The sequence below is a fragment of the Channa argus genome, chromosome 11 (assembly GCF_033026475.1).
Source record: "Channa argus isolate prfri chromosome 11, Channa argus male v1.0, whole genome shotgun sequence".
Classification (NCBI taxonomy): domain Eukaryota; kingdom Metazoa; phylum Chordata; class Actinopteri; order Anabantiformes; family Channidae; genus Channa; species Channa argus.
In genome coordinates, this window is record NC_090207.1 from 14,539,898 (window position 1) to 14,566,624 (window position 26,727).

At 42.6% G+C, this 26,727-nt stretch overlaps 1 protein-coding gene across 1 annotated transcript in view; it reads right to left on the reverse strand.

Annotated features, from left to right (window-relative positions):
- Nucleotides 1–26,727, reverse strand: part of fam222aa (family with sequence similarity 222 member Aa) — a 49,094-nt gene that overhangs the window by 7,058 nt on the left and 15,309 nt on the right. Inside the window, exon 2 of the mRNA XM_067520868.1 lies at nt 17,191–17,333. Coding sequence (XP_067376969.1) covers nt 17,191–17,287 — 97 coding nt within the window. The 5' untranslated portion in view covers nt 17,288–17,333. The remainder of the gene's footprint in view (nt 1–17,190; nt 17,334–26,727) is intronic.

Genomic DNA, 26,727 nt, shown 5'->3' on the forward strand with positions numbered 1-26,727 from the left:
CAGTTCCTACATACAATGCACACTGAAAAATGCCACCGTTTTGAGAGCAGGCGAATAAAACCAGATGCAAAAAGTAGACACACTGCTAAACAGTCCAAACAGAGCTTGAAAATTGTAAATGAGGACTCCATTTATGTTCCATCACTCCCCTCCTCCATTTGAGTTTTCTTTCCATCTTATTTTCACACCCTCCCGTGGAAGTTCATCCCTAGACAAATGGATCTTTTTAAAAACTCATTCTGTCAAAGCCTAGTACCTTAGGCACTGTTAAATCAGTGCATTGTGAAATTAATTCAGACTCTCTTTAGCCTTGAATTGGGTTAGCCTTGGATGCCAGGCAAGGAGGGATGGAGGGGAGGGGATAAAAGCTTGTTTAATTGCAGTGGTACATTTGAGATTTAAAGTGGTATCACTTACTAGGTCCTACCCTTGGCCACAGAATTTCTACATTTATTAAATTCAAGAGTACATACAGAGACTCTCACAAAAAAGCAATTAAACAACTATGAGGAATTAGTAGCTGGTTTAGGTGAAAAATGTCTGAGCTCAGCCAAGCAGAGAATATATGAGCGCTGCCATTGAAAAACCTGGTCAAGGATAAAACTCACAACTTGGTTTGGTGATGAGTTGAAACATGAGTTGAAACACATGTTAAAAAACATAAATAAAGACAGAAAAGCATCATTGTTGAGATTTAAAAAATCAAAAATTAGACATGCCAATGTATGCCCTTGTGTGCCCTTGATGATGAAGTATTTTAATAATGAACAAAGAACATGAACGTACTGCAGATTGGTATTAAATGCCTTTTTTTACATGTACAGAATAATACAAGATAGAACAGAAAAAAGGTAGATAGCATCACAAAGTCTTAGTTATAAATGTACCTGTAAATGATGTGTAATGTTGCCATATCAAGCCACTTCAATTCTAAAATTCAATTCAGCAGTGAACCTGGCGAATGAGACTAGCAATAGCCCTAGCTCAATGAGCCAAGGCTTGGCCATTGTGAATTGAGGTGGCAAACAGGAAAATGGCAATTTCTAAAAACCCCACCATGTGTCATTGTTTGTGGGACGGGCATGGAGGTGAGGGGCCGCGGTGAGATTGGATTTAAACGACATTATTCAGGCAATTTCATGGCTACTTAGCTCAGTGCAACAAAAAGAGTGGGGGGTTGGGAAAAGAACTCAATTTACAAGCAATATATCAGCTGCCAGAAATGACTTCAAAACACCCTTCAAAAATGACATTTTTATGCAAAAGCTAACAAAACACACAAAAATTAACTGCTATAACAGTGTCGTCAGCAAATGTCCTGGCAGACCTAAGGAGTCTGCAGGGTGCAGCCTGTGACTAGGACTCACTCCATTTCCTTTCCGATCGCAAAATCATTTTAAAGAGACTCCACAGCCAAGTAGTCACAATTCTCATTTCTTTGCTCCCATTACAGGTAGCATGGGGAGTTCATTTCAACAACCCTATGGGTCTCCAACTGTGAAAATGATTAAATCTACAAGATCCATATCATAAAAAAATAAATTGGGAATTTAACAGCAGAGGCAAGAGACTGTGAATATCCCTACCAGACCTATTCCAGTGAGTCTGCTTCTTCCTGCAGACAACATGCTTTCTAAATAGCAAACATTATTCCTCAAACTGGAATTTAAATGCATAAAAACTTCCTGGCAATAATGACTTATTTTAAATCAGAATGAGGGTATCCTAATGGGCGAGACTGAGTATGCCAGGCCAGACTATCTGAGATCTAACCAACCTTGCTGAGGCAAGGCTCTGCTTCCCTGGTGACAGCAGTGCCATTTGCTTTGATGTTCTGACTTGCAGTGGAAAACTGACATAAGACTTATTTCATTTGCTCAGAAGAGAAAAACATGCTCATTTCAAAGCACATTGCTGGTCCACATGCAAATGGAATGGCAGCATTTTTTCTGATCTTCTTTACACGAGGGCAAAAAAACACACATCTTTGATCATCACATGGTCTAAATGAGGAAAGATACTTGGCTTTCAGGCATATCAAGAGCTTGTGCCCTGCCGCCCCTACAAGCCCCCAGCTGCAATATGCCTATCATTCCACCTAATTACTGCCACATGAGGGAAAGAAAACTATAAAAACAGCCAGGAAATTCATTAAAGGGTGGCTAATTCTATTCCTTCTCACTGACTGAGTCCATATTTTCCAGGCCTGAGCCTGTATTTCTTCTCAGTGAGAGGAAAAAGCCCTCTCCCTCCGTCTTTTCCCAGCTTGGCCCTTGTTTGTCAATAGGCAGAGCCTTTGGCACACCAACCTGGCATCAAAGGGTTTCACACTTCACAGGCCACAGGGATTAGAAGCCTTTCAGGCCTACAAAACCCATCTCAGCTCCACAAAGGCTTCCGGTTATTAGAACCCACAGGCATAAAAGAAGCAGAGAAGGAGGAGGAGGCAAATGAGCATCTGGATGCTTCAGATTCCAGCTTCCTCTTTAAAAAGTTCCATAGTATAAGTTTTATAGCAAAGTTGATTACAGTAAGTATGGCCACAAACCTCTGTGTAATTTCACTGTTATACCCATGCTGTTATACACAGTGTGTTTGATGTGCAGGGTCTCCACATCTTTCTCCTCCAGAGCAGTAAGTCTATAAGTGAGGACATGGAGGTTAAGGGAGAGAGTCTCTTTTTAGGCTGGCGCTATATGACTTATAGGTTTAGACTGCAGTAGATCATGGCTATGAGCAGCAGCATACAGATGGTGCTGACTGATAAACACCCAGTGAGGCAGCCAGAACTGCCTCTTCTGCGTGAGCCCTCACCTCCTCATAAGGTAGGGGGCTTCCTGCACCTGTGCACACTCTTCAGTGTGGTCTTGCATGCAGACAGAATGCATGAAAACTGGGAAAATGCACAAGCATATGTACACACAAAAACACAAAACTGCATCTGCAGTTGTGTGTCTCATTTGCCATCAGTGGAGCATGTTGTTATCCTCTGCTCAGAGCTCTCTCATGAAATGTAGGGCAGGGACAACAACAGGTGCCTGTGCGGGCGACAGCCTGCAATGCCTCCTGGGCTAAATGCTTCACACTTGCTTCATTTCGACATGCGACAGCCTTGTAAGGATTAATTATTTCCCCTGGGGATGGAAGAATATGCTTTTTCCCTTCCTGAGAGCAGGGGGCTATGTGCAGCCACAAGCACACGAAACAGCCTATAGTAAATGAACAGAGAAACCTGGGAAAGCAGAGCTTTTACAATAAGAGAGCAAAAAAAAAGGTTTCACGTGAAAGGAATGTAAACAAAAGAAACATATGCTTGAACTGCATTGGAGATGAGATAAAAGCTCAGGCAAACACATGCATTAGTTCTCTGAGATCACGCGCCAGGGAGTGGAGATGGCAGGGAGGCAATTAATGGGCTGACCTTCGTCCTTAATCACCCAGTGCCTGGCACACAATGCCCATGTGTCAGAGCAGCACATCTCTAAATGCCACCCCTCATTAGCACAACGCAGGCAGTGAGAGAGGCTATCTGTGCAGTCTTACACTCTCCAGCGGTCAGACAGAGACAGCAAAGCTTGGATTGGATAACATGGTAGCACAGAGCTGGACTGTGCTGCAGCAGTCCATGATATGATCTAGAAATCCCATTTCACTTGGAGGATGGGCACTCTGCTTTCTCTACATTTTTGATTGGCATGAAACTCCCCAAGCGCAACGTCCTTGGGGTACCCAGTGCTGTCACAGTGATTGTGTGTGTGTTTGTGTGTATGCACACGTGTGTGTGTGTGTGTGTGTGTGTGTGTGTGTGTGTGTGTGTGTGTGTGTGTGTGTGTGTGTTCATTTGGTGAAGGGGGTACCCAATTCTGAACACTCAATTAACACTCCTTTAATTAGCCAACAGTACATTTTGAATTCTGATGAACTAATTTTCTTGGTGTGAGGGTGGATGAGGCAGTAGAGGGGGGAGGCCTGGTAAAGATGAGGTCCACTGGGTACAAAACAGCAATAAAGAGGGAACTGGTTAGATTAGACTGTAAAAATCCATTAAATTCTGTGCACTTCTTCCAAGTGAGAGGTCAAATTGTGTTGATCACTAGAAGCAAAGGCAGACAGAGAGAGTATGAGAGCAGGGAGTTAGGTGAGGTGGAAAGGGGTGGTGGGGTGTAGCAGGGGAGTGGAGAAAAAAGGAGAGGAGATAGAGAGTCAGAGGCTGTGTGAGAGTGCAGCACCAAATCCAGAGGACCCTGAGAATGCTTTGCATTTTAATTAGAGGTTTAAATGAATAAGCAGAGGAAAAAGTCTGAGCGAACTGCCTGAAATGCACTTGCTCCCATTTATTAGTGTTCCAAGTGTTCTATAATTATGAGCAGGTTGGAGAAGTTGGAGTCTTCTTATTAGTGGAGAAAACCCTCCAACACATCAAAAAGCTTTCTGCATTTTCTCACTCACTCCTGCACGCCTGTGTGCCTATTTAGTGCATGCTTTGATCCCCCGTGACCATGTACAGTGGTGAGCAGGGAAAAAAGTTTAGATGTTTAGATGAAGGGAGAGGACCGTTAGGTTGAACTGCAATTAAGTTTTCACAGAACAGCGAGTGCATAATACACATTAACTTTGGGCAAACAAACACAGCAAACTGTGATGAGGTTAGGGCAAAGAACAGGAGTAGAGATTACCAATAAGATGAAAGAAAACAAGGGGTCGAGTCCAGTTCAACTTAAACCCTGTTCGCCGTGAGCCATTTCCCCTGATTATGACAGTCCCTGTAAAAATGTGTGTGAGCTCAGAGTCATTAGATGCTGCACTCACATGTTGTCCTTTCACATGCAGTTATTGTCCGTTTTATTTATGTTATTATTTATTGAGTGTGCGTGTGTGTGCGTGTTGGGGGGGAATGCAACAAATGTGTGGCACTTGTTTTAGTCTATGCTCATTATTTCCACAGTCATGAACAACATTCCATCACTAAAGGACACTTTACCTTTAAATTCATTGCAATGATGAAGTTATTCCAAATAATAATTATTGGCAAAAACAGTCTTCATGTCAGAATCACTCAGCATGGAAAAAGTTTGACCTGTCAAATGATTTGCAGCCAAGAAAAGGGAAGGTTCAACCCAATTGTTCTGAGCAGGAACCCTTGACCTATGACTATTGTTCAACTCTCAGAATATAGGATCAGGGTCTATGACATTTTCTCCCCACCTCCGTTACCCCTCTGTAAAGGATGGGCAGGCAGGGGGAAGCCAGAGGCAGCTTCGCGTCCTGAACAATACCTGCCTTGCGCTAATGGAGGTGTCATCTGGCACAGGGCTGATTAGTCAGCGATTACAGCCAGGCCTCAATTGCCGTGACAACTGCTGCAAACACAATGGGCCCTGATAGAGCCAGCTGTTTGGTCCTCTGCAATTAACCCTGCATCCCACTCGTCTCCGGCAGTGCGCTGCCTCTAATTGACTATCGGGCTCACAAAGCAGGGGCTGTCGGCCAGACCCCCTGGACATAGCCCCCCCACCCCTGTGCCGAGGTAGAGATGATAATAATAGAGGCGTCCTGTGGACTTGGCCGCCAGTCAATCAAAGCCTCAGTGCCCCACAGGAGCTTCCTGAGGAGAGAGAGAGCAGAGGAAGCACATGTATGAGCCAGTGATCAACAGGGTAGAGCAGCCTCACAGGGGGCAGACATGTTGAATATGCCCTCAGCCAGAGTACTAATCAATTCAAGTGTATGTGAGGGGAAAGGGAACCCTGCTGCTTGCTTGATATCAGAAAAGCCATTTTTAGGAACACTCATCTCCGTCTGTTCATCTCAAGGCTGATTTTCTGTGCAACAACATAGGGAGGAAAAAATCATTGCAATTATTTGTCAGGGCTGTGCTATCTATAATTGCAAAGATAAAAACCAAATTGCAATGATTTCTCAAAGGATAGAACTGTCTGAATTCATGGCTGCTTGTGTCATCATAATCATCAAACATATGCATATTGTAAGACAGTGGGAATGAAAATGTGCTCTTCACCTTACTCCTCTCTGTCTTTTCAAATTCTTTGTGTTCACTACTGAGGAGGTTGACTTGAGTATTGTACTTTTTAATGTAAGTTAGTTAAATAAAAATCAGACTTTTGCCACATAAATACACCTTAAACACGTTATATTTTACAGTCATTTAATCACACGAGAAACAATAAATAACAGGAAAAAAATGAAATGCATCACTAAATAAATAAAGCCAGTATTTGGAAATTTTTCAACAAGGGGTGCGATACTGCAATCACATACTGGGCTTTTAACCTGCCAACATGTTTCACAAATAGCAAAGAGGATAATGAGAATGTTAAAGCAATCTGCACACTGATCCTTCACAGGCACGCAGACATGGCACAATGTCAAAAATGGATTTAATCATTAAAAGAGATTTTAAAAAAAACTTGGACAAAACTCCCAAATCTAATCTTTCATTTCATTAAAGCCAATCTCATCTAGGATTTAATCTATCTATTTCCTGCACAAGCAGATGGAAGAAATACCAAATTGAGAGCCTAATTTGGGCTTCCTCTTCACACAGACTGCAGCATGAGGTCATTTAGTTACCCTGCAGTGAGGCAGAACACGTGTGTGGTTAATACACTGAGACAGAGATAGTCCACAGGTACACATAATAAAGATGCCAATCTATTTCATATTCTCTCTTTGTCTATAAATATTATAATTATTTAATGGCTTCACATATGTATATCATGTGATGGCAGACAATGAGTTCAATCAATACTGCTAATTGTGTTTCCATTACAAATAAAGGGGTTTTCATAAGAAATGTGAAATATTATACCACCAGGACACTGTCATGTTTACATTTTCTCATTAGAATTTATCTCTAAAGCCAGATGTTACTGAACCAGCCATGAAAATTAATTAGGTGGTTTGATGTGGCAACCTCTTGCTCCTTCCAGACAGACCTGGCTTTTATGGGCTGTAGGGGAAATTACTGAGAATTGATTGATCCTGAAGGACCCCTCTGCACACAGGGCCTGTCAGATTCCCCCCCCCCCCCCCCCCCCCCGGAAGGCGCACACACACACGCACACACTCAACAGCCAATTCAAATGATTTACCCTCCAGATGAATTTGACATACTAGTGACAACAACATAGACACAGTAACTAACAATCCTCAAAATCCATCAATCTAAATAAACTGCATTCACATCTTTTATTTTTTTCCTACAATACTCCATTTCTGGGTCTGTCCTCTTACTTCAGTGACCGAACTTTCAATGTTGCTATTAACAACATCATTTCTGAAGTGACTGCTCTGTCATACTGTATGTCCCAAAGGGCTCAGTTTTAGGTCCAATTTACTCTTGTTGTACCTATTTTGTCTTGCTCAGGTTATTCTTTGTTTTAGGAATCTTAGGAATTTTAGAAATGTCTTTTTTTATGTAAATGATTTTATTCAGTGTTGTTAGCGTGTTCCATCAAGACATGGCTAAACAATATCTATCTCCACATAAACTCTAACAAGACTGAAACTCATTGCACCTGAAAAAAGGTTGCCTTTATCAAACAACACCTTGGTGTAATGGATTGCTCTGTTCAGTTGAGCTGCAGAAAACTGCGGTCCAGATTGTTCAAAATGCTGCAGCGAGCCTTTTATCAGGAACTTCTACAACATCCCATATTACTCCTGTTTTATTTTGACTACAGTGGCTGCCAGTCAAGTTCATTATTGATTTTAATATTTTAGAGCTAAAATTTAGAGCACTACACAGATAGGCTCCTCAGTACATCACAGACCTCTAGACCCCATACTCCACATACAAGTCAAACTGTCCTGATGGTTCCCAAAACCCCAAACCTGTCTTTTTAGGAGGTAGCCCCCAGACTCTGGAACACCTTGCCCCTGTCACTGGATATGGCTGAATCTGTTGATTGTTCCAAAAAGCAGCTGAAGACACTCTTATTTAGACAGGCTTTTAGCATTTAGACAGTTGGCTGATCTTTTAGGTTGGGGAGGGTTGCGTCAGGAAGGGCATCCAGCATAAAAATTGTGCCAAATCAACATGCAGACAATCATGTGCTGTGGTGACCCTGAACTCAGAGGATGAGTTGAAAAATAGATATATATAATTTTTTTTTACATATATACTTTGTATACTATATATATATATATATATATATATATATATATATATATATATATATATATATATATATATATATATATATAGTAAAGCACTTACAAAGTGCTCTACAAGGTACAAAGTATATATACACTTTGTACCTTGTAGAGCACTTTGTAAGTGCTTTACTTACCTACTAAAGCCAATGAATGTTGATATTCCCTTAAAAAGGACAAATCTTAACCTGAGATCTAAGACCTACAAAATAGACATAAATAAAAGAGCTGCACCCTCTGATCCATAAAGCATCGAAATTACAAATGGCTGGATTTTCCATTCTCTTTACCTCCTTTCTATATTTCTTTGTGCCCTTTTCTTGCTTCATACCCCTCTTTGTCTCTTCATCCCCCTCTCTGAGTAAGTGAGTTTCATCTGGGGTGCTTGCTGGGCGAAATCACCTCAGGGCGAACACTTTATTATCTGTAGTCAAAGCGTCACCACAAATACCATTCTACACACACAAGTGTCACTTTCCATTTGTCTGCACTCTGGCTGCATTAGCAGAGCCTAGCCGGCCTAGAGCCTCGTCTCAAACACGCCCGGCAGAAGAAAACTAACAGCGTGGGAAAGCACTCGTCCTGCATTCCTGCCCCATTAACACTACTGGCACCACTAGAGCAGACCTACTGCCTCTCAGGGGAATTAAAAAACATTATTATCAGCACTAACCTCTGAGAAGATGTCAGAAGACTTATGAAATGATGGTTTTCAGGCAGACAACATTTGTGTTACAGTTAGGCTTCAGAAATCACAGCATGCACAACAAAGAACTAGGACCCCCCTTTAATGTAAAGGACATCACTGCACGTGTTAATTAGTGATCAGCGAGATAAGTGTCCACAAAAAACAACACCACTGCGTAGTTAATGTCCTCTGTGAGCCACAAAGGAATTCAGGCTAGCAGAAGCCATGTTAGACCCTTTGTGTCGAGACACCACCAAACACACAAGGAAACTGGGGCATCTTAACTTCACAAAACACACTGAACCCTATAAACAAAATAGCCAAACAAAAAGAACCCGCTTCCACCAAAACAACATTTCAATAGAAAAATGTTAAACCTGAAGAATTCACACTGTGAGCAGAGCATCTGTGGTCATGACCTCATTTCAGGCACAAGTTTCTTCAGGCTCAATCAATTTGCAACAATTTCTAGGCCTGGATGGTCAACATGATAGATTACAAATTTAAGCCTAACCAAATTCTTAACAAAGCCTCTGTGTGTTTAATGATTACATCTGGCCAAAGTGCACAGTCCTCCATATGAGGAGCTCGAGCCCCTTGTTATTGGTTGCCTGTGATGAGCCAGACCCCAGGCCTGCCTGACCACCCTCATTGCGCATACAGCATGGTCTAGAAAGCAGAGCTTTATCAGCAAATACCCCGAGTCAGCACAAGCAGTGGGTGGTTATGTGTTGCGACTGGCACACCAGCCGATATTGTCATGTGCGATTAGGACTGTGCTCATGAGACTTTGAACTCATTCCTGTGGCATCAAAGTCAACCCCACCCCCACTCGCTACCATTTATATCCATGTCTGTCTGCTACTCTCTCCTTCTTCTTTACATTTTTCCATCTTTCATTCTGCTCTACCACTTTGGAATATACCCTCACCAAAGCTCGTCAAAAGTTGTGCCCTCCTGCAAAAGACAGAGTGAAAATACAACAACAGGTTAAACTGATTTGATTTACAAAACAAAATCTCTGCAGCTTGATTAACTCTGTCTACAAGAGTCATCTGCAAGATAGAGCTAGCCAGTGCACCAAGGAGCAGCACTACAAGGAAAGCACTCACACTAGGAGGAAAGAAAGACAAACTATGAGGCCATTTATGGGGAAACCGTGAGAGATAAAAACCATTTAGTGATGAGGCTGAGAGCAATGCATGGCAGAGCTAAGAATGAAACACCACAAGCTAAAATGCTGACCTGAAAGACTTATGCTGGGCCTTCTCTGTTCTGTCTTTAAGAGAATATGCCATGCTGTGACACAATGTTCTGAAACGGCTACATGTACAGCCAAGAGTGACCAGCATTCACAGCCATGCACAAAGTCAAATGGACACAGTAACAACACAAACACACACAGGGTTGGAGTAAAGGACCCCAGAGGTAGAGATTGTAAGCACAAACAGACCGAAGTAAAGAAATCAGGGAAGAGAGCAAAGAAGGAGGGGGAAAAACGGAGAGAATGGGAGAGAGAGGTAGAGATGAGAGGAGGCTGGAGGCGTCTGGGCAGGCCTGTCAGACCAGAAGAAGTGCTGGTGCGTAGGCCTGCAGGTAAATGGAAGAAGAAAGGCGCCTGCAGGCTGCCTGAGGCAAGCCTGGGCCCTTCTGTTCTATCATTTAGGAGACAAGTCCTCCACTGATTCCCAATTAATATTTAACACTGCACAGACAACAAGGCACTCCGCTGCAGTACACATGCCAACAAGAGGAAAGATGAGGAAAGGAGAGGACAGGAGAGGGAAGTGGAGGAGAGGAGAGGAGAGGTGAGGAGAGGAGAGGAGAGGAGAGGAGAGGGGCATGAACTGATTGAAAACAGAGATACATACATGGATATGTTATTAGTAGAATGAAAAAATGAATTTGAAAGACCGATGTTTAACAGAACCAACATGTTTCATATATATTGCTGACTTTAATGTGAAACATGTAATATTTCTACAACAACTATTTCGCAAACTGTTTTATCTATAAGACTTTGAAAAAACATTAAAATCTGTACATTTATTGTGTGGAGCTGCTCTTCAGATTCTGTCACAAATAGACATTTTGAGTCTATTAGGTCACATCTCTGTCCTCTTTTATCACTTCATGAACTAAATATTTTGCTTTCATGTTAACTGCTAGGTAACAGTTTCAGTGCTTAGCTATTATAATGGTAAAAACAAATAGAATTTTCAAGAGTGGAATTGGCAGACAGAGGTCAGTAGAAAACACATGCTAACCCTAAAACTATAATAAAGCAAATGGTCATTGCTGTAACATGAAATGGCGATGCACCCAATGCATGAGCCAACTATCGAAACTGTAGTTAAATGTCCAACAGGAGAAATTATTTTAACATTGTACTGTGGTCAGTTTGCACTCATATGCTTTCTCTGCAGAAGTCTCCACACTATTAAAGTAGACTGAAAAATGAGATAGTGGTGGTTTTAAAATTTGGTGGAAGATTGGACCAAAACACAAATGGCAAAATATTCACCTTCTGTAAATTGCAGTCATATCAATCACAATAAAAACTTTAGGCCGGTTTACTAGAGTGGAAATGAATAGATAAGCTAAGGTGACCTGTGAACACAAGCTAAATCATTAATCTTACGTTACCCTTACTGGTTTATGTACAAAGAATGCACATATTAAACCCAAATTATTTAGCATTTCTAAAAATTAAATAAAATGATTTGATTTGGATATTTCTATATTCTATACTTTGTTTATAATTTGGATGGACTGACTGGACAGAAATAGAAAAATTAAAGCCTGGGCATCTTGTTAAAAGAGATAATGAAGCCTTTCTTCCTACTTACACACTTTGTAAGTAAAAGTTGGACCACATGACAAAATTTTTATTTAGAGTTTTGTAATAAAGAGTCACACAAAAACACTAAAATATCCTGCCAGGAGTGTGCGGCACCTCATGAATGCCTCACACGGTCAGTCTGTGGTGGGCTCAGCTCTGAGATGGCACAGGCTGTTTGTCATTTCCTGTGGGACAGCAAGGGACTGTGGACACTCTCTGTACCCTCGCTCACATCCCCCAACCCACCCCCACTCTCTGGCAGGCGAAGACAGAGGGTGTCGATGCCTTGCACCTGGGACTCCCAAATGCCAGCTCTGAGGCTTTTGGAACTAGGAACGTGTTTCTCAACCCAAATCCTGCTGTGACCAAAACTAAAGCAGAGCCCCTCTTCCTCAAGCTCACCTCCCAAGGCAATAAGATTGCTTCACCCCCCGTGTTCACAGCAGAAGGCAGAGGGCAGAGGGAAGGCATGGCTCTATGGGACGCCACCAGCCGGAAATGATCCTCTGTGTGCCAGCACTGAGACACCAACATGGCAGAAGTGGCTGTAGTATACGTATGAGGTAAGACCAGCATAACCAATATCATATGGCCGTCTCTTTGAAATAAACTGCAACTCTATAAATACTCTGAAATTTGCGATATACCAACGAGATGAAAGTGTGAGTTCCATATTTCATGTGGCTGTGCAAGCCCAGCGATCCCCAAAATGAGACCGCATAAGTAGGCATCCACGAGTAGCTATGGTAGCCATGGATTGCTGTCAATCACCTTTCACCATGAAAAATACCTCATGACCTCTGCTTCCCTGCTGCAGTCTGTGGAATAATGACAGTTTCTGTGGGCACTCTGTGGAATTCCAAATGGGAGTTAGAGATGAGGTAGTTCAATCAGTGGGAAAAGGTCAAGTGCATGCAGATTCTCTCTCCCTCACTCGGTCTCTATTCCTTTACCACCATTTCCACTTTATGCTGCTAACCCCCGGCCCCACTCCAGCTCCAGGGTACTGATGCAATCAGGGTAAAGGTTGTTATTTCTGCTGCTGCCAGTGACCACATTTAAATATTAAACTGAAATGGCCCCCCTCCCCTTTTCCACATAACAGCCGTTGAGTATCATGGTGCAATATGATAAGGGCAGCTAATTCCACTGTTATGCCTCACGCCAACTAAGACAACAGTGGAGGAGAGGTGGCTGGAGGTCATTACCTAAGCATATTTCCTCTAACTGGTGGTGTGGCTTAGGAAGAGAAGTGGCTAAAAGCAAAGCAGGCTAATGGCTCTGGAAGCTCTGCCTGCAGAGGCACGGGGCTATTAGGAAAACTACAATCCCCAGGTGGACATCCATGTCATGTCCTGAGGCTGTGTGTGACAAGGCCAGGTTGTCTCTGTCGATCAACCTGGAACAGGGCTGAACCTAGCCTGACATAGCATGAACCTGGGATATCAGGCCTTCTGGGAACCTCTCATCTACACCTGGCTGATTGGCACCTCGGGCTTACTGGTTGTTGTCACAGAGGGTTAGAGCTGAAGGTGTGTGTGTGTGTGTGTGTGTGTGTGTGTGTGTGTGTGTGTGTGTGTGTGTGTGTGTGTGTGTGTGTGTGTGTGTGTGTGTGTGTGTGTGTGTGTGTGTGTGTGTGTGTGTGTGTGTGTGTGTGTGTGTGTGTGTGTACATGTATGCATGTATATGCTACAAGGCAAATTTAGGGACAAATTCTGGACTACGCACCATCTTATACGATACATTATACTGAAGACAAAACAGGTTTTCCTGGCCTGAATTTCACCACAGTTATGTTTATCACAATGTGAACTTAAAACTGTCTTAACTGGGGTTAAATAAGTCATCGCAATGTAACCAAAAGTATACAAAATCATAGTGTTAGTGCATATGAGTTGCAACCAGGTCCATCCAGGGTTACAGACATGAAGAAACACCCAGATTTAGCCCAATGTTTGATCCAATCACAGGAAAAATATGGGAGGGGTTGTGAGCTGTGTAGTTTACCAGGGCAGAACCTGTAGCAGGCCTGAATAAAGAACAAAAACGTACACACCCAGGTTAACAATGTCATTCTTAGAAAATGTCATGCTGGCAAAAAATTAACCATCTAAGTAATGAATAAACAAATGAAAACCTGCTGAAATCTGAAAAGGTATTATTTGGAAAACAGCCAGGCAGAAATACCCCCATCAACCAGTCAATTGAGGGATTCTGGACCTGTTATTCTTTAGCTGACATGTGGCAGAGTAATTGCTGCCTGAGCCAGGGACAAGGCAGGACAGTGGTGGGGGCTGCTGAGCATCCTGTCCAGCCATCTCAGCGTTAGTCATCATTGGGCTGGTGCACCTCCCTCTCCCCTCCAGCTGTAGGGCTGTTACGCTCACCCCTGCTCCCTGGACCTTCAGACCCGCAGTGGAGAACAATGATCAAGGAGAGGCATGGGTAGCAAGGGAGGTCGCCACTGGCTGAGGGTGACCAGGATCAGTGACGTCCATTCACCCCTCTCCCCCTGCAGGGCCCTTCTCTCTCATCTGTCTGGATGGGTGCCCTCTCTCTCAGGAACAACAGGATGAGAGGCCCTGGCTCCGCTGCCATTTCTGCCTTTCATGTCTCCATCTAGGGCAGTGGTAGAGAGACGTGGAAGGGAGGACGAAGGAGGGGCAAGCTACAAATGTCACCCATAAGGGGGGATTTAATTAAAAATGACAGGGGCTGGCGCTGGAGAGTGCAGCCACATATGCGCGGAATTTGGTCGCAGTGAAAGCAAGTGCCTATGATTTATAATTCAAGTAATGCTCTGCACTCCTTTTAATTCTACGGCCAAAGAAAAAAATATCAAAAGGCCGCCCCTGTGAGGCTAATCCAATATGATATCTTTAAGGGCAGGCGGTCAATGGCTTTTTGAAAAGCCAGTTTCTGAGTCGCTTTCTGCTTCTCTCTCTTCTCCACTTGTCTGTCTTTTCCCATCTCCCTCTGCCGCTGCTTCCTTTCTCTCCCCTGCTCTACAGTACCTCACCCCACCCCCCGAGCCCAGACAGAGAGCGGGCTGTGATAATGGAAACATCCTGCTCTCCGCCTCCCGTTTCTCCTGCTAAGCTCTGTGCGCTTGGGGGAAATTGATTGTCTGGCGAGCCGATCTGAACGCTTCCAGCTGATGGTAGAGCCAGTTAAGCCCTTTTTTATTGAGGGTATGAGAGATTTTTAATGGGAGCCGCATCAATGAACTGTGCAGCCACTCAGTATCTGCATGCAGGGGCTTTTTCTGAAAGCATCCTCACCCTCTCATCCCAAATGCTTTGCCACCCTAGTCCTCAGATACACACACACACACACACAAACACACACACACTCAACAGTCAATTCAAATGATTTACCCTCCAGATGAATTTGACACATACACACATACTCACAACTTTAGTTTAAAGGGCAGAAGATGCAAGTGACACAGTTCACCTCGTCCTCACTACCAGGTAATCCCCCTCCTGTGCTCTCACTCTCTCTGTCTATTTGATGGGTGTATTCTGGTATTCAGCCTCCTGTAGTGAGCCCAGGTCACCTTACCCACAACCCCCTTTTATGTTGGCACAAACTAGGCCACGAACAATCAGTCATGGGGACCTGCTCAGCATGGTGACCTGAGTGTGCCCACTTCTACAGCCAGACCCAGTGTCTGCCTTTCTGCACCCTTTCTGGGCCTAGAAGAACAATTGACTCATTGAGGCCAAGAGCTGCACAGTGGTGGAAATTCAACACTTGCTCCCCCCAACCCCTCCAAAGACAGAAAGGAGGCTATTGTGTTCAAACATCCTCATTATGAACCTCAAGTCAGTCACTGTGCTAGTCCTTCAATCAAAGGGTTTAACAGGTGGAGAGGTAGAGACATAGAAATAGAGACAGACAGAGAGGGTCAGAAAGAGGCAGAGCAAAGGAGGACTGGATACTGTTGTTTTTATCTATCGATTTAAGTCCCGATTCCCACTGGCTGCTCCTCAATAAAGGACCGTGAGAGGATGTGGGCTAATCCTGTGAAATTGGAAGGAGGGAATCGATTAAGATGACTATTGAGGACTCCCTCCATTTCTTTTCCTTCCTCTTCATCCCTTCATTCTATAATTCTATTTTGCACGGTTTCTCTTTGTCCTGCCTTCCACTCAACCACGTGCAAGATGCCGGATGAACGCAGAAATGTCAGCTACTTTTTAGTAACATAGCCCAACTAGTTGTGTATTATGATGCTTATCTTGACTCCAACCTTACTCCATCCATCTAATTACCTGTGCCTACTCCCAAGATGCATCTTGTAGTGGTTCTCCCTGTTTCTCTTTCTACTTCTCATCACTCACATTTTGCTTGCAGGAAACAAAACCTGTCACTATAATCATTTACGTTTATGTTGTATGTGATGCACATCAACTTTGTTGGAACCTGTAATACTGTGATAGTGACAGCTTTTCTTTCTGCATTTAGTGTGAAAAAACAAATGCCGTATTTAAAAATAGTCAACATAAAGTTAAAACTCCACCAACTCTGTCACAGAATGGCGTTTGACTCTCCTCTACTCTTTGGGAGGAGATTGGAGTGTCATGTTGAGCAGGGAAGTAACTAATTGGCCAGTGAGGAGCTGTGGAAGAACAGACAATGCTTCATTTCTTCAGCAAGAGCCAATCAGAGTCTCTTTAAAGTCTTTCTATAGGCCTGACACAATGTCTTTCTGATGAGGAAGCAGAGAACATGGTATTCCCACTAAGCCTCTCTAAGCTGAGGTAAAAACTGCTTGGTTAGTGCTCCCATGCTCTCCATCCGCCAGTCCTTTTAATCTGCTTGAGGTAGTTTGTAGACCTGCCAAGGCCACTAAAGACTCTAGGAGTATTCAATAAGGAGGAAAAGCCTTACTTCCTCTAATCAAAAAACAGACTTTCAGTGTAAAAGAATGATTCAAAACTGTTGAAAACTGCAACAGTTTTCAAACACTGGCTCATCTCTGTCCTTTTACAGTGTTTTGTGAGTGGACAGAGGGTGGTGCTCAGGGAGCAAACAGAGCAGCTGTCATGCTTTACAGGCAGCCGGCACAGCCAGGGCCAGACACTGTAAATGTTTACAGACCCTGGGGGTTAACCAGGGCCAGTGAGGGACGTTAAAGACTGTCTGTTCAGCCCCATTGCCACGACTGCACAATCAGCACAGCTAAACAGCCCCCCTCACAATGAGTAGTCAAACAACCTGGTGATCCAAGGTCTAAGTGCAGAGCAAATGAAAGTATTTAGAATTCCTTGGAGTAGCGAGGGAACACAGCGACAAACAACAGAAACCGGAAAGTCTATTTTCCTCCACTTATTCACAGTCAGGGTTAACTACCCATTTCCATTATTCACCATGACCGATAAGATTAAATACAAATGACAAACACAAGCCTCTCTCATTCTTTAGCTTTAGACAAGCTGAACCTTGAGCTGCATCACTCCATGTCACTTTTGCTACTTACATTTCCGTCCAAGGGCTTGCGGTGGCTCAATGGTCTTGCTGACACACACCGGGTGCTGTGGTGGAGGGTTTTGCCTCCTCTGCAGACAGGCCAGCATGGCGAGGTGGGCACAGTACTACAGCCGGGGAAGTTCTGAGGCCAACCTGGAGCAGAAAAAAAAGGAAGAGAAGAACGATGAGTAAGTTAAGTAGGATGATTTGGAATCAAAGCTCCATGGCTATGTCCTGTAAGGAGGCAGGAGTGGATTCTGGGCTAGATGGGCTAGGTTTCTTACCCAGGATTTAATTGAGCAAACATGCCTACAGCTGCCTGCCTCTCATAGCTCTGTGTGCTGAATGATAAACACACACCTGCACTGGGGCAAAACGGTTGACATGGGTTCAGAGCAGAGTCCAGGCTAGTCACTCTGCAGCTTCAAACAGCACATCCACACAGCCATTCAACCGCATCTCCTGTCTATGAAGCCATCTTCAAACAAACACACATGCACACACAGAAAGTAGCAACACTCCTGGCACATTCCTTCCAGGGCAGTATGTATGTAGTGATTGATGGCGTTATCTATGGACGGCAAAAAATGGTAATGCTCAGAAAACAGCAGTCTGTCTGCAACAACTTAACATGCAACAGCTCAGGGGGACTGTCAGGAAAGGCCTGGGGGACTAAGCAGTGTGTGTCTGAATGTATGTGTAACTGTGTGTTGAACTTTATAGTTGCATGTGTCTGTGTGTATGAGAAAATGCAATGCGTTGGGAGGGGAAGACTGCCAACCGTACATCAGGGCTAGTGACGGCACTAATCAATCTCCCTCTAGGCCATAAATCTCCAGCTCTACGCTTCCCCTTTTCCCCACAGCCACCTTCACACTGGAACAGGGAGGCAGTCACTGCTAGTTTCCTCTCAAAAAGCCCATCACAGCCCCAATGGAAATACAGGACAGAGTACAGGTTTTATATGTGTGTGTGTGTGTGTGTGTGTGTGTGTGTGTGTGTGTGTGTGTGTGTGTGTGTGTGTGTATATCGAGTAGCATGGAGGGTATCATTCATCAGCAACATACCAATGTCACATAGCGCAATGATGACTGATTACAAAGTCTTCTACGTGGATTATGTGCCAGATGGAAACAGCTAAAGCAAACCAGTTAGGTCCAGAAAGTGTTTTAATCTGACAAGGATCGAGACTTGCTCCTCTATTGTTCACTTAGCGGATATTGTTTGGTTTCCAGGAAAATGTGCTTTCACTGTACTATGCATGACACTTCAGAAGCCCACTCTCAACTAAAAAGCAGGACTTTCTGTATAAAGCACCGTAGCTTTAATTTTAGCCCTGTGTATTTGAGTCTAAAAGTCCAAAAAGCATTGATATGAAACACTATCGTTTCCATCTGGGCCAGTCTTCTCCCATATTAAAACAAAGAACTGAGGCAAATATTTCATCTATGCTGTCAGCGCCAGTGTCTCCTGCCATGATGTGTGGCAGATTATTGAAAAATGATTTCTCATGCATCTGTCACAGGCTTGTCCCCAGTTATTTATTTTCTCAGTGAATCACTAAATGAACATTTAGCCACCTGCCATCAGTCCGTTACTTAGTTTTATAGATTATCATTTTAATATGAAAGAAGGCAATTACAATGATTATGAGATAAATTAACGGCAGTCCATAAAGAGCCTGCTCCTGTTCACACTTCTTTAAAAAAACAGGCAATAATATAGATCATTTACATTACATTTACATTTAGTCATTTAGCAGACGCTTTTATCCAAAGCGACTTACAAGTGAGGTACAAGGCAAGCAAAAATCTAGTATCAAGATCAACAGCCAAAAACATTGAAATTAAATAAGCAATAGAGGCCCACGATCACACCAACCCACAGAACTGGTGAAATGTTGCAGGAATGTTTGATTAGAGTGAAGATTTTAAATTTAAAAAGTTAAACAATTAAACTTTATACAATACTAATTAATATTGTACAAAATGTATGCAATATATTTCTATGCAATATATTTCTAGTGTTGAGAATGACTAACAGACTGAAATACCTCACATCCATTCAACAGGATAGTAATATTAATTTTCTGAACTGATTTAAGTGCCTACTTTTCAGCCCGTGCAGAATCGTCCGACCTTGAACAACAGGTCTTCTCAGAGAAAAAAAAAAGTTCAGATCGTTGGCAAACAGGTTCACAATGTGTCCCCACTAAATACTGATTCATAGCATTGTTGATAGTACCATTTAAAATATAACTTATACCAGAGTACATCTTTTTAAACTGAACTTAAAGCAGTCAATCCATGTTGCCAATGTTTTTACTTTTTTCTCACAGAGTAAAACCTGATTTAAAAAAACAAACGCACAAATGAAGGCAAAGATGATTGTGAGAAATTCACTCAAAAACACTTTTCTGCCTATAATTATGTTTAAATGACTTTCCCGATTTCAATAGTTAAAGATCAGAAGCAGGTGTTGCAGGAAAAGTGCATCATCCCTGCAAAGAATTCAGTCCTTCAACCATAAAAAAGATAATATAATAAAACATTTTTTGGAGACATTAAATTTGACCTCAGGCCCTGAGGCTTGCATAACACACTTAACACTCCAAGTCAAATGTGTATTTTTAAACCCCGTCAAAGGCAGCACAAAAAAACAACACGTTTAGCCAAAATCTGACAGTATGAAAATGGTCTTCAAAAAAATCCTTCTCACTAATAAATGGAAGTAATTGAAATCTTTAGACTCAGAATTTCTCATTAATTCCACAGTTCACTCTCTCCTTCTTTTTCTCTCTTTTATACCCACACACACACTTATGTACACACAAACACACACACTGCAGATGGAAGAGAGGGACCACTCTATTTGTCGCCAGGTGCTTGAGCAAAAAAGGTCGCTTGCAGTGCCATTTCCTCTCACACACAGGCAGGCCTGGCCCAAACACACTGGCACTTTGAGCTCATTACTGGCTATTCACATAATCCTTTCTCTGTGTCCTCTCCGTGAGGATACAAATTTCACAACGAACCCATCCTCACAGCCCATTTGTTAAAAGATAGTGGTTGAGAGAGAGGAAAGGGACACACAGCGTAGATTGAGACTAAAAGCTAGTCTTAACAGGGGATGCCTCCACAGTTTTCCCCTCTCTGAAATGAAAGACAATCGTGTAACTACCCTCCATTTTTCTCCATTTGCTGCTCACCAAATGTATTCAGAGACATTATACTTTGCTGAAAGAGACACGCTTTTTTTCCAATTCAATTTCAAGAACCAATTTTCTCCTATTATTGCCCTTAAGAGCACAGCAGAAGAAGCGAGCCTTTGCCTTGTTTGTCATGGCCCCCTTTCTCTTCGGCTCCTCCTATTAGGTTATTGTACTACTTAGCAGATGTCTATCAGTGGCAGGAAATTATCTCCAAACCAAAACCCTGTGACCCATTATCCAGCTGCCCTGAGACAGCCTGTCATGCCCGGGTCAATCCCCGTGAAGGTGCTAGAGCACACAAACACACACTCACTGGCCTACACACCACTCGAAAAACTACCTGCACTTCACTCACTCATCAAATCCACTCACAGGTCTCCTATTACACCAGTGTGGGGATATCTCAAAAGCCAGGATGTCTATCTGCTCTTTTCGCCTTTTGCTTACAACGCTGCAGGGTTTGCGATGGGGGCAGAAGATCACTCCCACTAGATGAGGGAATAAGCCAGAATCAAGGGGTGGTGGGCTTGGCAGAGGCCTATTTCTTAGTTAAAAGGTTCTTAAACTGCAGAGGAGATCAGAGGAGATGGCTCCCCGCGCCCAAAGCTGTCTGCCCAGATAAGAATCCTGCCAAGTGCCGGGTGTAAGAGGGGGGTCATGGGTGAATAAACTGTCAGTATGTGTGTGTTTTGAGCTACACATGTTGCAGGTGAAAAAAAGAATGAGGTGGCTAATACTGAGTATCAAACTAATAAGTACTGTTAAGATTGAATTGAATGTTTGGCCAAATGCAAAGTCATATTTGGTTATTCTATGTTCAGAAAGTTGGATTCTTGATTAAAAATATAATGCAAATGTACACTAGTTTACATAGGCTATATTTTTAAATTGATGTTTTTAGACAGTTTAGACACACCTTCTTAAAAATGACATTCATATATAGTCAGCAACTCATGATTTATGCCCAGTACCAGAGTTCAGTGCTAGTGAGGTAAAGTTGTGTGTGAACCTGGGTTTGAACCTGCATGTGATTGTTGCCTGCAATCACAACCTATTGCCAACATTAACCAACTATTAATTAACAAATGTTACTTAACTTTACCATGTAATTCAACACAACTATTATCTTTATGACCTCACTGTAACCGACATGCACAGATGCAAAAGTTGAAAGCATTAGCATTAGATTAAAAAAACATGTTGTAATGTTTTGCAGAACTGTCCAACTGACATCTTTGTCTGGCAAACGTATAATTTTGGTTTTGTATCAGTTTTAATAGGAAAACATTTGAAATGATTCACTGTCATAGCTAATATTATCCCTCAGCCTTTTTTTTACAGAAAACCATGCATCAAGCTTCTACACAGGTCTGAGTGCTACAGTGTCTCCAGTGAAACTTCCATCAGTGTAGGACCAGCCATGGTCCAAGAGCCTTGCAGACAGCCTGCACAATGAGCAGAGGCGGGGCTTCAGCCTAATTGAATGGTGACCCTGCTGTCTCACTGTGGGACACCCCATGCAGTGCTTTTAACAAGCTGCTGTGTCTCCCCTTTTAATAAGCCCAAACAAGTTAATCCAATCGACACACTCAAAGCCTTTCTTTTTCTTTAACAAGGCACTGCCTCTACCCCCTTAATCCCCGACTCCCCCTTCTCCGTCATCATACCGTCACATGAATGGAGGGAGAGTGAAAGGCTCCACTAGGAAAGACTGGCAGCAAACCCCTGGCACTTTCCACACATCCGCATGAAATGATTTGAACTTATACTGTATGTTCAAAACACATACACACACGTGTGCCTGATATAAGACTGGTCTATTTGGACATTGCACACAATGAGAGGGTTATGTTTGCCGACCCTGATCCACACACAAAAACATACCAACAACAAAACAACACACAAACAAAAATTCCGAGGGGACGTTTGCCGACAGGCACGCACTGTGGGACATAAAAAAGGCATTGTTAACAAACCCTCCCAGCTCCACAAACAAGAGTCACTGATTCCCTAACAATACAAGCCCCTGGATGCACTCACCCACTAGCCGCTGCACAACCTCACACCAGCACAATAAATAACCTGCACAACAAAAGGCCACTGTGTGTGAAAGCCTACAGTTTAGGCATTACTGTAATGATATACAGTGTTGGAATAACATATTGTCAGCTTATATATACAATGCAGTGTTGTGCTGTTATGGGGGCTTATATGGGCTTGTATGCTGTGCAGCTGTATTTATTAGAGGTTTCTGTGCAGATGAAGGGCATATTGGCAAAAACATTCCGCTCTTAGCTTCCCATATTCCAATCAGCTTCAATAGTTTCACCCATGGGATGAAGGGTGAGGAATGACTAGCAGTCCAGCAGCAGTGAGCCGTCTGTCATCTCTAATCAAAACACGCCCGCGTAGACTGATGTCAACTCTGTAATAGCAATGAGGACTAATTGACTTCACAGCCAACTGCTGCATCTTTGTAATAGGATGGTTTCATTAATGGTAAATAACAGGCTTACAAAGTAGAGAGCTATCGTGGCTGTGTGGCAGCCACACTCAAAATTTAGGAAATGCAAAGAGCTGAGATTCAGCAAATATAAAATTTAGATTTAGATTTAAACAGAACCAAACTAAACTGGGGTAGGGTGAATGTGTTAAACGTACTGCATTGGAGCATGTTGAAAATCCTATGAATAAATGAGAATATTATACTGAATTAAGCTATATATTTTCAGCTACTGACTGAGCTGCTCTCTGAGGGTAAAACCTTGAGGGGTTGAGTAAGTACTTTGTGACAGTTGGCCTTTTATATAGTACTTGGTTCTGCAAATGTAGTAAGAAAATTCCACCAATTAAAGAGTATAAACTTCTTGTATGTTTTAAAATAAAAATGTAACAGATTTGTTCCTGTGGCCACTCAGTGTAGTAAGAAAAACAATGCAGGTGCACTATAATCTTATAAAAGAACCAGTCACAGATTCTCTGAACGCTACATTTGTAGCTTTAGGTTTTGAGTTATGTGAGTTTCTCTTTTTTATACACCTAATATACTGTATGTGTGCACTGTACACGGACAACAGTAAACTAAGCCCTGATTAACCTGACCTTGATATCAGTTTATCACGTGAAATTTACATTATGTGCCTTAAGTACATTTGGGTTAAGTGACAGGAAGGAAATGTAGGTGTTTTGTAGCAGCAAAATGGGTGTTTGGTGAGTTCTTTTGTTGTTTTTCTATAGCTAATTTAAAGGTCATAATTAACATTAACTGAACGCTACTTTGCAGAGCACAAAGCATTAGAATGAAAAACAGGGCTACTACAAACTAATTACAAAAGGCATCACTGAAATTCATGACCAAATTCCAATTTTCAATTTTAAAAGCTGTGTATCTCGTGCACTAATCACCAGTGTGAAACTCAACACATGCCTGTGCTTCCACACTCTGTTAAATCAGCTCATTTCCAGCGCAGTACAAGCAAGGTGCTTTTACAACATAACTGAGTCTCTGTGCTCGTGCTGTTGCCAGAGAGGGACTTTGAGCAATGAGAATGTGGCTTAAGATTGTCAGAAAAACCACAGGGGAAACACATCCTCTTCTCCTCTTATTGCCTGAGCCTTTGTTGTATTGTTTTGCAGGGTAGCAGCATCAGTTGTCATCTAATACCACTTTCACACAGAAACCCTGTAAATGCTTTGACACACTGAACAGATGGTGAAGGGTAGCTGTGGAGTTCATCACAGATGTTGATCACAGATACACAACCGCATTAAAAACTACGTTTTCCTCTACAAAACAGAATCTTTTTAAGATTTTTGCTGCAGATGCAACCTTACCAGGCAGGACTTCTCACATAAATCAAAAACCCTCCATGCTAACTTCAGTCAAACCTGAAAAATGAACTGTGCTTTCTTGGTTTTAATGCTAGGATTTATATTTTCTCAGTAAACCTTATTACACACAATTTGTATAGCATTGTTGATATTGCAAAATTTCCTATCCCAGTGTGACACAATCCTTTATTGTCCCAGACAGGTCCATTCACAGCTTAACACAACAACAATAAAACAAGGGTTCTTTTTTTCTATGGTGGTTCACTTGAATATTCAAACAGTGTTCATTGTCTTTTTGTGTTTTGTTCATTGTTTGTTGTGCTGTCATTCCTCGGCTTGGCTCCTGAACTTCAAAGAAAGGCTTATGTCAATTTATGGTGAAATGGAGCGAGCAGGCAGGAGAAAAAGGGAGAGTAAGGGAGAGAAAACCTTCACACAAAATGGCCCTGCCCCTGCCTGTGTTAATGGGTGTTCAATAAATCAATTGAATATAATTCAATTTAAACAACGTGATTTCTTCTCTCACTTGCTGAAGCCTGACTGAAAACATCATTCCCTGTAGGACCTAAGGTGACCCCAGTCCCTGTGGTCCAGAGGAGAACTCCAGAATCCTTTACTAGAGGGTGTCACAAATCAGAAGTCTGTCATGCACAACACCAGTGTGTTGAAAAGCTGACAAGGCAATCAAATAGCATACTGTTGAAATGTTGACATTGATCTCATTTAACATATTTAGAGATATTTTTGCTCTACTGGATTTTAAGAACTATAAAAGTGAGGATAATGTGACTGTTCACAGCTTAGCTAGCATTTTTCCCCACACGTGTACTCGTCACTGCAGGTTCCATCATTGAGACTCAGCTTCCTTTCCCTCTAGTCCATAAATTGTGCCATCCAGCTGTTGTCATCCTGCACCCTCTTGAAGCTGGCCCTGACCATGCCAGCGGAGGGAATCCAACTGGAAGAAGTGGGAGGTGAGGCTGCAGTTGGTAATCACCTGCTGGCTAAAGGCACAGATGGCACAAACAGCAGCAACATGTTCGTGCAGCAGCAATCCAAGAAGTCTCTCTGACAGACTGACAGACACAAAAACTCAAGAAAACCACAGCAAGCTGAACTACTAGGTGCGGATTTGAGGCAGAAACTCTGAGACCTGGCAGCCACTGAGCTTCCTGAAGTGAAAGGAGCTTTAGTTTCTTGTTTTCACAATCAAGGTGTTATGTCGCTGCTCAGTGTTTGTGGAAAGTGAAAAATAGGCAGGTTGCAATGATTTTGAATTGCCGGCGCCTTCAAAAAAAAAAGCAACCTGATAAGGGCTCCTTTTATCAGCCAGTTTGACCAGCCACTAAGCGAATTGAGAAGTGAGGTCATCATGGAGATAAGAGCATAGACTGATTATCTCTTTCCTCTGAAGGATTTTTGATACATTTCATTGCTACTGTGATTTATTCAAAAGACCAAAGAACTGCTTCCTCTTTCAGGTTTGAGAACTGCACTTCAAGGTAAACCAAGCTGGTGTGCACCAGTTAAAATTTATTCTTGGGCTGCAAATCACTTCAGGTCTTGTGACACACTGTAGACAGTCAATTTTGGTTTCCACAAGTATTAACAGAATATATATGCTAATATGTTTAACTTTAAGTTTGAGTAAATGTCCAACTGTCACAGAAATCAGGTGTAAAGTCTGTTAGCCTTCCTCTCTGAGCTGTAGATGAAGGAAAGTGGACGAAGTCATTTACTTTATTTATGTTACTAGCAGAGATTTTTTTTTATGCCAAGGCTCCGAACACATCAAACATATCAGAGTAAAAATGCTCCTGGAGACATTCCTCTTCCTGAAGACTCCCCTGCAGATGAGCTCCTCCTGCTCTGTGTGTTACTGCTTGGTGCCTTGGTTTGTCCTTCACAAGAGACAGGTAACACTGCCAAGACCCTGTAATTAGTGCAGATGGAGATTGTAATACTCTCTTCCCCTTCCTGCAGAAATGCCAAGGGAGGTAATCTATAAATTCCTGCATATTAATGCAATTTAAAACCACTCCAGACACCTTGCTGGAGGCAGGTGATAAAAGGTGAAAGGCAGAGTACCTGGCACACAGCTGCTCATACGCTGGTGACATCAATCCTGCAACTTTCTAACCTAACACCCCTCGACATACACTCACCAAAATAACTTGATAATCTATTTCTATACTCTCCACACCCTGACCTTAGGCCTTACAACTGGGTCTCTATCAATAATTAAATAGTAATCTAAAAACCCATTTTAGTTGGGTCATCTTTCTGCACCATTGTCCCTGCTTCTCTTCTTCCTCTGTCTATTTTTTCCTCTTTCTGTAAGATCTAGTTAGAGATTCCATTAGCATGAGAAAGCAGGATGGTAATTGTCTTCACCCTACCGAGTGATCCCTGGATAGAGGATTAGGCTGAGAGAAAGCCCTATTTCAACTCGGAGCACAGATGCTGCCCACTGCCACCCACTCCAGATTAGATTCGACTGCAGAG